Below are 16,944 nucleotides of genomic sequence, written 5' to 3'. Positions count from 1 at the left end.
GGGGCGGTCGGGGTTCCCGTTGCCCCTCCGCTGCGGCCTGCATGCCTGGCGGCCTGCCAGGCGCTTGCAGGCGGCGTGTACGCTACTCGTAAAATGAGGTCTGGTGAGGTGACTGATAACAAAAGCATTGTAGATGCAGGTGACCGCAAAACCTCTGGAGAAGTTTTTGTTTCAAAATAGCTTTGTAGTGAAACGTTTCACACCAACGCTGTCCACGTCGGATGGCTTCTAACTTGCATAGTAGGACTTAACCTACAGTAGCCTGGTCCTTGGTATATTTAATCTTGTGGTGCTCACTGTGGGTTTTATTTTCTTAGTACTTGGAACCTTTGAGGTTAGAGGTAGGTGTGAAAACTAGACCTATAGGTAGGTTGGTTAGAGGTAATTTTGTAGAATGCACTGTAATAAAACTGCTTCAAGCCAGTGTTTGAGTTACTCCTTTGCCTACGGTGTCCAGGTAGGAGGTGGTTTGGTGAGCTCTGCATGTTCTTCACAGAAGGCTCTTGTGACTTGAGCGTTGTTGTAGGGGCATGTTTGACTGTGGCATACAACTAGTACGTAGCCATGATTTTTAAACAAGTGTGGAAATGAGGATTTGGTTTTGTGCTATACCAGGAATTGAACTATTGCCCATGTAAAAAGGGTAAGTGGCCTCCTTCCAGTCTTGTGCTCACAAGAGATTAATTCCCTCCGTATGTCTTTGTTTTTAGTGGGAATTGCTTAGCCTTTGGTACTGGAATGGTCTGCTTGTATGTGTGTATGCAAATCTTCAGCACAGTGGGAGTCACAAATTTAGATGATGATTAGTGAGGGAAGAGAGTGGTCCCCAAAATATAACAAAATGTACTGTGAAGTTATCAAAGCACCATGGTCTTCTAATTCTGGTAGGGCAGTAGTGTGTGATAATTGGCTCTTTGCTGTTTTAAGTGTCAGCAGCTGTGTGCTGCTTGTGGAAAATGCCATTTCATATTATATTTCCAGCTTTTGCCATGGTCTGGCTTCCCTGCAGACTAGTAGGTGTGTTTAACTTCAAAACCATGTAGCTTAAGATCACTTTCTGTAGTGTCTGAGAAAAATCATGTAAGAGAGATACTGAAATGGTAGGCATGTTGTTATCTGAGTAAGGGCTGTGACAGTTGTGGGCTTGGTTGATTTTTTTGTTTGTTTGTTTAGCATCTTCCCATGAACACAAATTAAACTTCAAGAAGAGCAAGGAAGTGTGTTTAAGTTACATTCAGGATGCCATGCTACAAAAGCAGTGGAAAAGGGCTGCAGAGTTTCTGACCTTCTATGCTGAGTCACTAGAGAAAGACTTTTCTACACAATACATGGGTCCGTCAGAGGTAAGCCAGTGTCCCTTATCAGAGTTCTTTTGCAGTTGAAAAAATAATTGCAAGAAGCATCTGTAATACCTCAGGACCAACATTTGTCTTAATTAACTAATCATAGGCTCGATTTTTTTTAAATAAAAAAAAAGTATCAGAGGTTAAGACCTGAAAAGTCAGGCAACTTTCATAAACTGAACTAGTTTCTTAAAAAAAAAAAAAGACATTGAAGTTTCCAAGAACAAATAAGCAACTATTCAGGTGCTGATGTAGAAACTCCTGGATGGCAGTCTGCAGAAAGTATACCAGACCTCATTGGTAGTGCTCAAGGCAGCATGCTGTCCAATTACTCACCAAAAGTCTGCCTCCGCACAGACATGCATCTGCTGTGAGTTCAACCAATCTTGCTGGAGCTTGAATTCTGCTGATACCTCACTTTCAGGGGTGCTGAGAATCTACTGTGCTGTCTGATGTTTTTCCTGACAGAGTGCTCAGTGCTCCTGAAAAGTTCTCTGGGCTTGCAGGCTGTTTTTGTGGGGGTTTTTTTGTTTTGCTAATGTAGTCTTCTAAAATGGAAAAGCAGTAAATGTGTTTGCCACTGGTATGCCATCAGTCAGAATCTGTTTGAAAGTCAGTGGCTTATTTAGGTCTTTACCTGCTCCTCCAGTACTTACAAAACTCCCTGCAGGTACTGAGATAGAAGCAGGAGGAAAGGGATCAGAGTTGTTAAATAAATGAAGTAGAGTGCTTGAATATGGTTAGCCTACTGGAATATTTGGTTACATTGTGTAGGCAGACCTTGAAAACAAGTGAACGTGGATGGGAAGCTACATCTAATTGGAAGTAATCTTTATTACTAAGTTCAAAAAACTATGTGTACCTTGTGCCTCAGTGGGAATGTATCACAGGAAAACATAAGTTTTCAGTAACTTTGAAACATCCTGTTTTCAGTAACAGGAGGTGAAACCTTCTGACAAATGTAGTTTTCATAAGCTTTGCCGGAGTGCTGCATTTATAATGAGCCGTTGTGAAGCACCCACTGAATGATTGTGAAAATCCTACTAGATGAATATGTAGGTAACTATAGCAGTAGACAACACTTAGTATTAATTTTCTATTTGCAATTCCAATGTACGTTTTATTCATATGTTACAGTAACTACAAGTTTGATAAGACTGTATATAATGGTGACTGTTCCCATTTTTTGTACTGAAGTTATTTTTTAATCTCTTTCCCCCCATTGATAGATGATTTGGAGAATAGGAACGGAAATTCTGTGCCATCATTCCCATAGCAGCATGAAAGAGTTCAACTCTTTCACAGAACAGATGAAAACTTTAGGAGTAAAAAGGTATTTGAAGGTGAGTGTACTGAACGCAGTTTTGATGATTTTCTACATGTTTACCTGAACACTTACATGAGTATTAGTTTCTGAATATCTCTCTTGAAGTGTATTACTGACAATAGTGTCAAAAAAGATAGTACGTCTGAGTTACCAATTGCATGATAATTTAAGGGTTATTCTATACCTAACTGTATCTCATTTGGTCTATATATTTGATCAGATGCGTATTGTCAGTCCTTAGAAATGCTTAGATCCTTTAATTTTTTAATTTGAAACAGTTAAATTCTTTTTCATGCATGCCCCAGCAACATCTAATTACGTGTTAACACCTGCCAAGTTTTATTTCCAGTCCTTAACTTGGCCACTGTGCTCCTGACTAAACAGTTACACTTAAATTTTGCCACTGTTATCCACTTACTTTTCGAGTAGCTAATCTGTATATAAAACAGTGGGCCTTACACTGTGGGCCCCTGTGTCACCCAGCTATAGTTTTTTTCCTGTGGTGGCTCGTTCAAATCTATATTGTTTTGGTTTCCTTGACCGTTTCTCACTTGTGACGATGCTTCTGTCTTTCATTCTGTTGTATTTGTTCAAGGTCTTCAGCGGAAGTTCTATACAAGAGCTTACTAGAGCTAACTGAAGGTTAGACTTTTATCTAGTGCCTAGTCAGCATGATAGGGTGGTAGGACATCCCTCTTTCAGGTGTTCTGCAGTTGGGTAGCCAAATGAAAGATCGGCAAATGTAACCCAAATGGATTTCCTCAGATCTTCTTAAATAGGTACAGCACTTGTTAATGACAAGCAGGTTTTTGAGACAACTGCTTTCTGCTGCCTTGATAAGTACCACTGTGTGTCTACCACCTGATGGGACGGTCCACTGTGGGACTTTCTGCCCCACAGACTTCAAGAGCTTCAGCCCTTTCCCTTTCCAGGGATACGTCTTTGTACATCAGATATGCTTTTGATTACTAATGTTTCTCCGGCATCTTCAGACAGAAAAAATTACTTAGGTTCTTGGCTCATCTCCCTGCCCTCAGTGACACTTGTTTTCTCCCATCCTTGCATTTTTCTTCAAAATTCCTTGTAAAGATACTGTTTGGATAAAAGGATTTGTGTAAAATGCTCTTCTAATTATAATACTTTACTAACCATGTTTACAATATTTTTATATGCATGTCAGAAATGAGTCTCTTCTTTCCCTGCACATCTGTGTAGAACGCTGCTGTATTGCTGAGATTCTGTTTATTTATGATGTGAAATGCTGTGGTATGGACTGTTTGAATTGCAGGTTTGTTTAGAGCATGCCTTTCATCTCCTTTGTAATGGACTAATAGATGAAGCTTACCAAAACCTGTCCCTGGCAGAAAGCTGGAGGTTTGGAGAACAAACAGCCATTCAGGATAAAGAAATGAAACTGATTCAGGCTTACAGGGGACTGTTGGACTACTACAGCTGGTCTAAGCAGAAGACCATCCTGTTAGAACATGGTAAGTCCTAGTGCTGTTTTTGTATTGAGCTGTAAACTTCAACTTGCTTGCTTGGGCAGACACCATGGTTTGCAATGACAGATTTTCCACGTGGGCTGCTCTTCTGCCTTGATCTGCGTATGGAGATGGGGAAGGAAAATACTACACTTCAAAATTTGATGGTATGGATGGTACATAATTCTATATCAGCAATGATGGTGGTGCCAAAATGGCACGCTGACCTGCATTTTTTCTGAAGTGTCCTGAAATGCTATTCTGAAACTTCCCCCCCGCCCCCAAATCACACTTCTTATATCCAGCCAGCATCACCTTAAATAATGATCAAAGGAACGTATTCACTTATAGCAGTGGCTTAATAGGTGCATAAGTGCTTGACAGCTGCTAGAATTTTGAATGCTAGCAAAAGCCCCCAAAACTTGTGTTTGAATTTCAGTTTCTTTAAAGACATGTAAGTTGCTACTTGTGTGTGGCATCTAATTCTGCATATACCTGCTGGCTGTGTGTTATCAGTTACCTTGGATCTCTACTTGCTTCTGTGAAAACTAAGTATTGAATTTGGTTTATGGACCTTGTGCTGGTAGCATCTTGTCTTGAAATACTACCTGTGTAGTTGTACTACCCCATGAGTTGAAATTGGGTGATAATAGAAGGGCAGTGAAAATTTCTTGTTTCAGTACTGAAGAAACAGGCCTCTCTTCTTAAAAGCTCTCTGACTGGAGTCCTTGCTTAGCAAAATGTGATCATCTCTTAGGTGCACTACTTCAAGATCCCTTTTGATTAGCAGAGCTAACTTTGTGGCTTTCTTTCATGTTTTGGTAGGTCAGGATGGATTTGAAGACTTGTCTGTTGAACAGGAAATGCACAGTTGCTTTCGGAAGGCAGCAGTGAACTTAAAGGAGATTATTAAAATACCTGGAGTCTGGGATCTTTTTGTGAAATGCTATGTGGATGTAAGGGCATGTTTTACAGATATTTTCCTTTTGTGTTTCCCTGTCTAATTTTCATGAAGGTGTCTGTCTGGAGCTTTTTTATATGTGTGTGGGTGACAACAAAGTATTTTAAAAGCAACACATCTGTACATGTATCTCACTGGCTTTGATTTAGAGCGCAGTTTACTCCTGGTAGAACTGCAGAGCCTGCACAGAGCACAAAAAGGACTTTATCTGTGCATTGCCAAGAAAAAGAAATAGACAAACAGCTTGCGTGTTTTGTTTTCATGGTGTTAGTACAGAAATTGGAGCACAGCTGCTTTGTTTAAATTCCTGAAAGCAAGTTCTCTCTCTTTGGCAGAGCAGTGTTTTTCTGGATACACTAAACGTTAAAGACATCAAACATGCAGTCCCTCTGTTTTGTTTTTTAAATATCTGCTTAGAATTTGTAATTAAGAAATAAAGTTAATCTTAAAATCTCTTTTAAATTATTTACTTTTTGTAAATGTTGATCTGCTTAGAGAAGTCAGAGCTTATGTTATGGAATTTTCCTTGGTGCTGACAGCTGCCAAGTTCTCTCACTGAGTTCTCTCTTTAAAGACATGGCAGGCTGCTTCAGTGTCTCTTTCCAGTGAGCAAGTGCTGGTAATTCTTTGACAATTGAATAAGTGTTAAAGGAATTTTCTCCTGTAGCGGCTTCTATGTGTGAATTTTTGTCTATCTGTGATAAGAGAGTAGCCAGTAAAATGAAAATATGCTAGTGTTAGTCTTATCTAATATGCTGCACTCTTAGATACAGACTGTGCTATTGGATAGTTCTGCGGGAGCCCAAAATTAGTTGTAAGAGTTTGATTGCTAATATGTGGCAAACTAATGACAGACTTAACTTCTCTTAGTTGTTGGAGTTCTATGGGGACCATAATGAAGCCCGCCAAGTATTAAATGAATATGCCTACAACTCAAAGTTTCCTGCTAATCCCAATGCTCATGTTTACCTCTATCAGTTCCTGAAGAGACATGGTGAATCAAAGAAATCACTCATATCTGCACTGAAGGTATATATTATATAGTGGATTCAGTCTGTCGTCATTCATGTTGCACGGTGGTCTGACAGTTTGGTTCAGTTGAACTCCTGTTAGGTTATTTACCCTATTGTATTCTTTGTGGAAAGCAGAGGGTTAGAGGAGAGTTAGTGGGAGGGATGCTAATGGGTGGAGCAAACAGTATCCTTTACTGTCTTTGAATGCAAGTCTTTGTTTTGCCTTTAACTGATATATTGTATAACTTCTTTAAGTCAGTAAACAAGCTCAGAGAACATATTTATGTGGTTCCAGAAGTCTGTATCAGCAGTCTTGTACATAACATGCATTGATTTCTGTTACAGTTTGATCTTTACAATATTGAAGAAATTATTAGAAGCTTGTGCTTGCACATATTGATCTCATCTAGCAATTAGTTTCTCTGCTTGTTTTCAACGAACTGTGCATTTAAGCTAAAATGGAAGTTAATTTCTGCTGGCTGTTGGCAGACAAGGCCTTGCTGTATTAAGCTTTTGTATAGTTGCTTTTAAATTCCTGCTTTCCTTGCCCTTGCTCGTTGATCTTGGTAGCTTCTTGCAAACAATGTTTTGCAATCTGTTTTGCCACTTGATGGCACTAATGTGCCTTTGTTAGGGCAGATGTTTTAAAACAGCAGCTTCGTAAAGTTTAGAATTTTATACTGTAGCATATATATATAAAATTCCACCTTCTCAGTGCTTTTTAGCGGTGGCTCTATACACTAGTCTCTTACAAGATAGTGACAAATCAAAGAACCGGTCTGACAGGTCCAGAAACTGTGGTCCAATGCACGGAGCAGCAGACAGGGGAGCTAGAACTGGCCTAGGAAGGAAATGATGTTGCCTTCTAAAAAGACGACACTGGATATGGAGCAAATGCTCCTTGAGAATGTTGATTTGTCACATGCAGTGTTTTTTCAGCAGCCATCAAGGTATTTCATCCATTGTGTCACAGAGTAGTGTCACAGATGTGCAAAATGGCCCTAGATATTCATTCTTTATATCAAGGTGCTAAGGTACCAAATTACTTAATTTTCCTAACTAAACCACCCAAAACTCTGAAGCCTGTGCTTCTCTTGATCAGGTAGAAGTCTTAAAAAAGTTTTCACATTCACATTAAAATAATGTATCTGGGTTTTTTTGGTTTTGTTTTTATTTTTTTTTTTTCAGATTTTGCATGATATTGTTCCTTCTCATGAACTAATGATAGATTTTAATACAATGCTTCAAAAATCAAGTAAGTCTTTAAATATCTTTGCTCTTTTCCTTTATGTTAATCTAGAATAATATTCTGAAATTATTCTGCTGCTTTCTTTCTGCTTTTTGAAGTAGTTATGTTAAGGGGAAAGAAAAAAAACAACCCAACTTTCCGATCACAAGAACCTTTAAGTTGGATGTGTGAGCAGGTATTTGCAAACTTCTGTAAACAAATGCCTTTCTCATTTTAAAGGCTGATCAAAGCAAACTGTTGTAAGGCACAGCCAGGATCTCAAAAATAACTCTTACAAATTTTTTTTTTTTGAGGTACCCTACTCTGAATGCCAGGGTCTCTGTTCCCTTTCTGCGGTCTCCAATTTATTTATTTATTTTTTCTTTCTCTGCTGGGGGAATTGAGGTGGATCTATGCCGTAGTTCATTGTTACTGATCAAAGAACAAAATCTTCCTCCTCTTCAAGCTGGTAGAAAAGTCTTCCAGTCTGGAGACTGTTTTTCCATGCTGATCAATTGCATTCCAAGCTGTGTGTCATCTTGCAACCTGGTATGTTCCAGCAAGGTAGCAGACCGGTGAAATGTTCTTGATCAAGGTTGTTCTCTCTTCTGCTTTTCCTTTTTGGGAGGGGAGAAAACCAACCTCGTGGCTGAAACCTCCTCTTTTCTGTTTATGCATGACATATGTGCTAACTTTTTGTAGCTATTGAGGACAATCTCATTTTTTAAGCCATTTATACTGATAACATAACTTTTTCTGCATTTACCTGCTGTGATAGGTCAAGTGTCAAGAACTCTGCTGCTACAGAACTGCTGATGTGAAATGTCTGGTTTATTTGTATCAGTCCCAGATTTGATTTTGGGGTTTTTTTGGTGGCACCTCAGGATTTGAAGTGTTCCAGAGGCGCTGTGTTCCCTTCCCATGGGAAGAACATGTCGAACAGCGGTGCCCGTTGGAAGCACCGATTAGTGAGCTTCGGAAACAGCAGCTATTGTAAGCGAGGCGGTGTGGGGGATAAGTGAGCGGTCCTACGTGTGCCTCTTGAGTCAGCAGCTTGTGAGCAGGATGGGAGTAGGGACAGTGTCTGTGGTATGAGTTGTGTTCTAGACCCAGGAAGTAGTCCTTAACTTTATCTCTTGGAAGAGGCAGGAGGCAGTGGGGGGAACCCTCAGTAATAGGGAAAGCAGTGGCATTTGGGGAGGCAGGATGGAGAACTCTTTCACTTGTTGCTTACTAATGAGTTCAGCCTGATCTAAGTAATTTGTTAATCAGCCTAATCTTTTTCCAGAGAAAAGAAAAAAACGTCGGCTGGGGCTAGAAGTTATTTTTGCAGCCTTGGATTATGCTGGCTGGAAGGAAAATGTAAAAGCATGGAGCTGTTTGGCAAGACAGGTGAAACAAATTGTAATGTGAGTATCTCTGATACAATGTGCTGAAAACAAATGTGTCAAGTCTCCACCTTTGGGCAATGGACACAGTGACACTGTGTAGCCTTTGTCTTCCTCTCTGGTGAATGGAGTTGTCATCTGGCCTACCCTGAGTTCTGTGGCAGTGCTTGGCTGCAGCGTGCTTTCATTGGGAGGAAAGAAGAAATTATTATTGAGGGGAACCCCAAATTTCCAGTATTATCATTGCCTGAAAAAAGTTGTTGGGTTTTTTTTTTACCAGGTTACGTGCTTATGCAGAAAGAGTTATTCAGATGTTCGGGTAGCATTTGCTGCCCATCACTAATCTCCCTCTTTTGTGGGGTGGGGAAACCAAGTTGTTGGGTCTTCTGCTCTGTTACTACATGTGCATTACTTGAAGCTGGTTTGAGAATTGCTGGGCTGCAATAGGGGCGTGACCGGTACTGTACAGACCGGTGTGTGGTGTGATGGCAGTAGCTGTTACAGAATATAGCAGGTGTATTCTTAAAAGCTGAGGCAACATGCCTGGGGGTTGATGTGTCCTCGCCAACACTGACAGACATGGCCTCTGATTTCAGAAGGAGCCACCTCAGGCAATCTGTGTCCAGAAGGCCTCTAATGTCTAGACTTTATTTTACCCAACAAAGAGGATGTTGTTTTTTAAGCCCTATATATTTACAGTAAATTATTCAGTACTTAATTTGACCCATTTTGCTGTTTTATTGCCACCTCCACCTACACAGCATCTGCTGTTAAGGTCCAGAAGCTGGTGGATTAAAGCTAGGAGTGTTGTTGCATAGAGTTAGTAAAAATGGTATGATACTCTAACTTTGCCTGCATTTTTGTATTTGAAGACACAACTTCAGAGTATCTTGAAATACACTGAGCATCTTGGTTGTTTTATGGGAATATCGCTTCCCTGTTGTAGGTAGTTTCTATTTCTGAAATGCTTGGTTTAAGGTCTTTATTGCATAAGTTATTGGGATAAGTATTTGGGATAAGTTAGTCTTTCAGTATGCATAGAGTAACAAACCTTTTCTAAAAACAACCAACCCCCTTCATACTACTAATTTGTTGACAAACTTGAAGAAACTCTTATTACTATTGACAAACTGGCACACAAGTCAAAGGCTTGCTTCATTTCACACCATAATCTGTTATTGCCAAGTCTAAATAAGACTGCTAGAGTTCACCTCCTGCCTCACTAGTGTTGCCAGGGATTAAAAAAAAAGGTTATTTCTGTTTAGATTAGTGTTTCAGTCTGCAGTGTAAGGTCAGTGTGTCTAGGCTAGCAATTTGAGACTTGTAGCAAGCTGATTATAAAATTCAGTGCCTCCTAATCATCTTTCCTTCCCAATTTAAGCTTTTCTGTAACTTGTTTTACCTTTTTCCAGCTCTGAGAAGCATCTTGACTGGATCAAGCAAGAGTGGAACTCCAGAAAGGACTGGTGGCCAGCCTTCCATTTTAGCCGTTACTTGGCAAAAAGGAACTGGCAGGAAAATGAAAGCCTTTCATATGAAAAAGCTCTGGTGGCTGGAATCTTACTGGGAAAGGGTAATACTAAATGTTCTTTCCTTTTCACTACATAGAACAGAAATAATGTCTGGTTCTAGCCCTAATGAGACAGGATGCAGCTGATCTACTCCCTGGAAGAAATGCAGTTTCTTTCTTCTAGGAAGGATTGCTGTCTTTGAAGCTGAACACGAGAAAAAAGTGTTTAAATTGGTTTGATATTTGACAGTGAGGCGTATTTTGCATAACTTGTCTTGTCCTGGTTTAGAGTTCTGATTTATCTGGCCTTGTTGAGAGTCAAAATACTATTTAACTTGTTGTTTAATCTTCAAACCACAATTTCAAAAATGCACAACATGCTTCTGAGTGAATGTTGTGAGGACTGCGGAGAGTTTGCTTGCTGAATGCCAGTATCTCGGCAAATGCTGGATATCAGCTGGTCCTTAAGGACCATGGGGGTGTTGTAATGCAGGGAAGAGGAGTGGGGGGGGCGGGTCTTGAGTGAAAACCATCAGTAGTTTGTTAAGAAGGTGAAGATCATGACCTCTTTAGTGGCATTCTTTGCTGCCAAAACCAAGTGGAGTATCAGGCCAAGAAGCAGCTGCTAAATTGAGAATGAGAATATGGTGTGGAGACCATGGCTCGTATACCGGTTTGGACTTTTGGTTGATAGGCAACTTGTTTGCTGTCAGCTTTTCTATAACTTTATCTCCTGGACATCATAAAACAATTTCTCATATTGAAAGTCGTTTTTTTTTGCTTTCAATAGTATGTTATCAAATGTCTCTCAGCTTTTATTTCTAGATGGCTAATAAAATTGTTCCTGCTCTAATTTTCTTTAATGAAGTTTCTGTGCTTATTGGTGTCAACATGAGTCTCTATTTTCCTTATCCAACACCATAAGTTAATGTATGAAATCAATGCTTCTTTACACTCTTGAAATTTTACTTTCTAATCTATTTGAAAAGTAAAATAAAAGAGAAAAAATATTTTGCAAGACACAGCATAGTTACATACATGTAGAATGTGCTATGGATCAAATGAGGATGACTATTTGATGCTGCAGTTATGTCCCTAATGTGCATGTCTTCGATTATTTTATTACCTTTCATAACATGCAAACATCTAAGAAAGTTTTCAGTAGTTTAAACAGTGAAAGCATTTTGTGTTTGCTTGTATCATGGTATAATTTACAATGCTTTTTCTTTTTTTTTTTTGCTTAGATTGCAAGTACTTTAAGTATGTGTCACACCAAGGCTGCAAAGCTCAAGTGAAAAGGTTTCGGATACTGAAGAAATTTGTGAATAAGCATAATCCTGTCTACCTGAGAATATCTGGTGTTTCAGATTCCTCTGTACAACCTTGATTAGAAGGTGTCCTTAAGGTTCTTGCTGTATTTTTTCCTCTCTATGAAAGTGACTTCTGTATTGGTGCTATTCTAAAACTTCTAGGCAGACCTTATTGACTCAGTACTAGACTTTTTAGATATATTTCTGTAAAAATGCTTTGGTTTGTATTATTTTATAATAAAATGAATATAAATCAACTGATAAGGTTGAGGAATTTCTTTAATATTAGTCCCATATTTCTCTGTGAAATGCAAACAGCATTGATTTCAAATACATCTTGAAAAATATTTAGTGTTATTATTTAGTGTGGAATTTCTGTGTCAATAGTATTGTAGGGTTGATCCTCCTTACGTTTAGATGCATAGATGGTGATTTAAATGACTGCTGGAATGTAGTTCAAAATCCATTCAGGACTAACAGTGGCATTTGTAATAGGTGTAGTGTCTTAACTGAGGAACAGTACATGATGTAGTGTGAAAATGCATTCTCAACCTCTAAAGGTTACATAGCTTGCTGCTTATAACTGATCATTTCCTGAAACATATGGAAAATGGAGAGGCATGTGTCACATTTTTTTGCATTGTATACTGAGAAGAATTATAGGTTGTGAAGATCTACTGCAGCTTGTTCAAATAGATGATGCACTTCAACATATCCAAAGGCAGTTTTCCCACGTCATACTTACGGGTTGTGCGTCCAGTTCAGGGATTGCGTTCACATCATTGGTAGGAGAGAGTGAAAGGTTGCTGTAGCTGCATGGCTACAGAGGAAAGCTAGTGTTCCAGTGCTTTGAAAGAGCAAAGGCGCAGAACTACTGAAAGCTCCTCTGCCTGGTGGAAAAGACTTTCTAGAATCTTTGTCCTGGTTTCAGCAGGGATAGAGTTAATTTCCTTCCTAGTAGCTGGTACAGTGCTGTGTTTTGGATTTAGGATGAGAACAAAGTTGATAACACACCCATGTTTTAGTTGTTGCTAGGTAGTGCTTGCACTAGCCAAGGACTTTTTAGTTTCCCATGCTCTACCAACTGAGAAGGCTGGAGGTGCACAAGAAGCTGGGAGGGGGCACAGCCAGGACAGCTGGCCCAAACTGGCCAGAGGGACATTCCATACCATGTGACGTCATGCTCAGTACATAAACTGGGGAAAGCTGGCTGGGGGGGCTGCTGCGCGGGGACTGGCTGGGCATTGGTCGGCGGGTGGTGAGCAATTGTACTGTGCATCACTTGCTTTGTGTATTATTATTATTATCATATTATTATAATTTTATTTCAATTATTAAACTGTTTTTATCTCAACCCACGAGTTTTTCTAACTTGTGCTCTTCCAATTCTCTCCCCCATCCCACCGGGCGGGGGGGAGTGAGCGAGCGGCTGTGTGGTGCTCAGTTGCCGACTGAGGTTAAACCACGACAGGAGTCTTGCCTATGAGTTGAAATATGCACTGTTACTGTGTTTGGAAAGCAAACGTTAATGTGTTGTCACAAACTAGCATTCCAGTTTGCTTGAAAACAACAACCAAATGGTTTCCAAATGCTACTTCTGTTTTAATGACAGGTCTGTAGAACTCTGGTGGATGAACTGCTTGAACTGCCTCTGGGAATGAGAGAAAGATATCTTTAATAGCATAGTAGTATATGGATAAGTACAGCTGTGCTTTTAAAAGCTGAGTGTTTATCTGGGATTTTGGTCTGGGTTAACACAGGTCTTGATACGTGCCTTAAGACAATGTGTCTTAAACATTAAGTGAGCTACTTGCCATAACTGTACGTTCTATCAAAAAAAGCAATTATCTGCCATTCCAGGCCAGTGTGCTAGTTTAGTTCTGACTCCCTAAAAATGCTGCTGCCTCATTCTGTAGTAGTCTAGTTTTTTTTGTTGGAGGTCTTCAACTGAGTTTTGACTGGTTTAATTGTGAAGTTTCAAAACGGTCTTCAACTGAGTTTTGACTGGTTTAATTTAATTGTGAAGTTTCAAAACAGTCCTACCCTGCAACCCTCCTGTAATGTGTCCCGCAACCCCCCTTAGTCCGAAAGGTGATCCAGATTGTTGCTCCAAGTGACTCATTGATGGGTTTTTCACACCTGGACAACGGGGCTAAAGCTGTCCTGGGACAGCCCTGGGAGACAACCAGGTAGGGTGTCCCTTCCCTGGAGTCCTTAATTTGGCTTCCTGCCTGCCATTGTGTCCCTCTGCTCCTCTGGACTTGCAAAGATGGGCCTTTGATGGGCTGGTGACTCTCCTGTGATGGGCCTTGGAGCATCCCAGCAGGGTATTATTTGGGCTTCCCCCTTCCATTGTCTCTCTGTGCTCATTTGTGGGTGTGCAGAGGAGCTTTTATCATATAACCTAACACAGAATAGTATAAAAATCAAATGCTAGAGCCCCTGCAGAAAGATATCTTTAATAGCATAGTAGTATATGGATAAGTACAGCTGTGCTTTTAAAAGCTGAGTGTTTATCTGGGATTTTGGTCTGGGTTAACACAGGTCTTGATACGTGCCTTAAGACAATGTGTCTTAAACATTAAGTGAGCTACTTGCCATAACTGTACGTTCTATCAAAAAAAGCAATTATCTGCCATTCCAGGCCAGTGTGCTAGTTTAGTTCTGACTCCCTAAAAATGCTGCTGCCTCATTCTGTAGTAGTCTAGGTTTTTTTGTTGGAGGTCTTCAACTGAGTTTTGACTGGTTTAATTGTGAAGTTTCAAAACGGTCCTACCCTGCAACCCTCCTGTAATGTGTCCCGCAACCCCCTTTAGTCCGAAAGGTGATCCAGATTGTTGCTCCCAGTGACTCATCTTGATGGGTTTCACACCTGGACAACCGGGCTAAAGCTGTCCTGGGACAGCCCTGGGAGACAACCAGGTAGGGTGTCCCTTCCCTGGAGTCCTTAATTTGGCTTCCTGCCTGCCATTGTGTCCCTCTGCTCCTCTGGACTTGCAAAGATGGGCCTTTGATGGGCTGGTGACTCTCCTGTGATGGGCCTTGGAGCATCCCAGCAGGGTATTATTTGGGCTTCCCCCTTCCATTGTCTCTCTGTGCTCATTTGTGGGTGTGCAGAGGAGCTTTTATCGTATAACCTAACACAGAATAGTATAAAAATCGAATGCTAGAGCCCCTGCTGCTTGTTGAGAGCTCCCATATAATTTTCCTTCTGTCCCCTTAGCTGCCTGTGGGAGATGCGTATGCCTTGCAGCAGCTGAGAAACCATCTCTTTATTGAGGAAGAAATATGAAACAAAGCAGCAGAGATTGGGGTGAAGGTGAGAAGAACGCGGTAAGGAGAATGAGAAGACAAATAGGAGCTTGATGTCTTTGAGTAAAATCTGTTAATCCATTGTGCTCACAGCTTTCTCCTACGACCTCTGGAAGCAGGATTGCTACCAGGGATCATGTTCTCTCCTGGTGCTAGAACTACCCTGCTGCAGACAGCAAGTATAGAAGAGCAGCACAGTCCCAGCTTTCACATAACTATCTCAAGCATTGCTCTTTCATGTCCTGCAAGGAACTTGCTATCCTGATGCTGTAGTACTTACACCTGAGACAAACCTGCAGATCGCAAGTTCTGAGGGGAATTTCCTGTGTAAGTTATTCTGTGCATATGTGTTTTCAAGCTTACGTGTTGTACTTTGAATATGGTAACTCCCAGTGGACTGGAATATTCTGCTTTGGCTCTGAATTCTGTGGTCTAGGTTTGGTTTTCTTATGACTTGACATCTTTATCCTGTCTGCAAAACTTCTGTGAGGTTTTTTCCTTCTGTGAAACAAATAGCACATCTCTTCTTCGCTGATCTCCTTTATGCAGAGGCCAAGAACTTGTTCAGGGAATCCACATCTTCTGGTCCACAGACCCAGTGTCTGTTGTCCTGTTATTCCACCTCTTGTTCTGGTATTTTTAATATTAAAACCTAACATAATGTTTGCACAAAATTGCAATTCACTTCAGCTCTACCCTCTGCTTTCCCTGTTCCATTCATGGTTTTGATGCTCCTGCTTGTGCTTTCCCGTTTTAAGAATGTGTTTACTAAAGTTCAAGAAAAGCAAGCTAATGAAGCGTCAGCTGCTTTTAAAGCATGTCAACCCCCTGTGTTTTGACCCCCTTCCTCTTCCCTACCGCGTCCTCTGTATTCTGAGCAGTTGGCTCGTACTGGAAACCTGGGCAGGACTTGCCTTAGCTTTCAGAGCAGCGTAAGCATATTGTCAGCACTAAACAGGTGCATGTGTTACCACTGGAGTAGTCCCTGCAGAACCAGAAGGTCGATATGCCTTGTGCTGGTTTGAATTTACAGTTCTTCAGGGCTTTCTGTAGTTGGTGTTCTTATCTGCGATGGTAAATGGAAAGTTCTGCTAAGTCTTATCTTGTTGCATTTAAAGAATGGCTGGAGGTGGTATGTTGGCTGAAAGGGGGACGACACCAAACAAAAAACTGCCCACTGCAAGGAGTCCTTGGGTAACGTGAGCAGTAGGCTCTGCGGGAGGTTATGCGTATTGCCAAATGCGAGTAAAGCTCTTCTGGCTTTTCTGCCCTCATCAGAGAGCAGCAAGGAGTGTTCTTGCCTCCTGGTCCGAAGTATCCAGTAACTGGGAAGTGCGGTTCTCTACACAGGTAAGTGTTCTGAGTTTTTGTCTGCAAGTGGCGTTTCCCTAGGAAAGGGAGAGAAGCGCTCTACGTTCTCTTAACAGGAATGGCTTGAACCGGTGGATAATGTTAGTTACCCCAAAGAGCTCAGTAATGCTAAAGGAATTAAAAGCATAGGGAACTTGTAGGCTGTAGTTACGAATGAAGAGTATGCGAGTAACCTTACTTATTATCCTTGCTGTTCATTGTGCTTTCGAAATAAGTCAATTGCCCGGGGACACCAAAGTGTAATCCCTTAATTTCAGTGATTGTCTCCAAAGTATGAGAGCAATAACTGAGATAAGCTGATACTTCAGCAGATTTAAATACTTGGATTTCTACTGCTTTATCTCATGACAGTGCTTAATCTTGTGATTGGTGTGTTTCCAGTTCATTGAAGTCTAAGCAGAGACGGTATTATTGGCAGGCTGTTGGACAATCAAGGTGCCACGAGTTAGTCACAGCAAAACAGGTGATGGTTAAACACCCAGAGGTTTCTTAAAACAGTCATTTCCCAATAAAGACTCTGAGGTGACTTGTAATTGCAGAGTATTCTCAGCTGTTACGTTACACTGGTTATTGTATTGAGGAGCTAGGACTGGGAGCTTTGACTTCCCCCTGAGCCACATGCAGATAGACCCTGGCAGTAAATGGTGACGTGTGGGGAGAGGGGAGAGTTCTGGACGAGTGGAGGAGTCCCTATACATGA

At 40.8% G+C, this 16,944-nt stretch overlaps 1 protein-coding gene across 1 annotated transcript; it reads left to right on the top strand.

Annotated features, from left to right (window-relative positions):
• Window positions 1-1,178: 1,178 nt before the first annotated feature.
• Window positions 1,179-11,818, top strand: TAF1A (TATA-box binding protein associated factor, RNA polymerase I subunit A). Its single transcript, XM_009275750.2, has 9 exons — window positions 1,179-1,343; window positions 2,573-2,686; window positions 3,959-4,157; window positions 4,977-5,107; window positions 5,983-6,141; window positions 7,314-7,380; window positions 8,642-8,762; window positions 10,154-10,314; window positions 11,496-11,818. The coding sequence occupies exons 1-9, from the start codon at window positions 1,245-1,247 to the stop codon at window positions 11,636-11,638; spliced, it is 1,194 nt and encodes a 397-aa protein (XP_009274025.1). The 5' UTR covers window positions 1,179-1,244; the 3' UTR covers window positions 11,639-11,818.
• Window positions 11,819-16,944: the final 5,126 nt, after the last annotated feature.

This window comes from Aptenodytes forsteri, unplaced genomic scaffold (genome assembly GCF_000699145.1).
Source record: "Aptenodytes forsteri isolate BGI_AS27 unplaced genomic scaffold, ASM69914v1 Scaffold177, whole genome shotgun sequence".
NCBI classification, from domain to species: domain Eukaryota; kingdom Metazoa; phylum Chordata; class Aves; order Sphenisciformes; family Spheniscidae; genus Aptenodytes; species Aptenodytes forsteri.
Note: the sequence above shows the minus strand (reverse complement) of the source record. Positions and strands in the feature narration are given on the sequence as shown.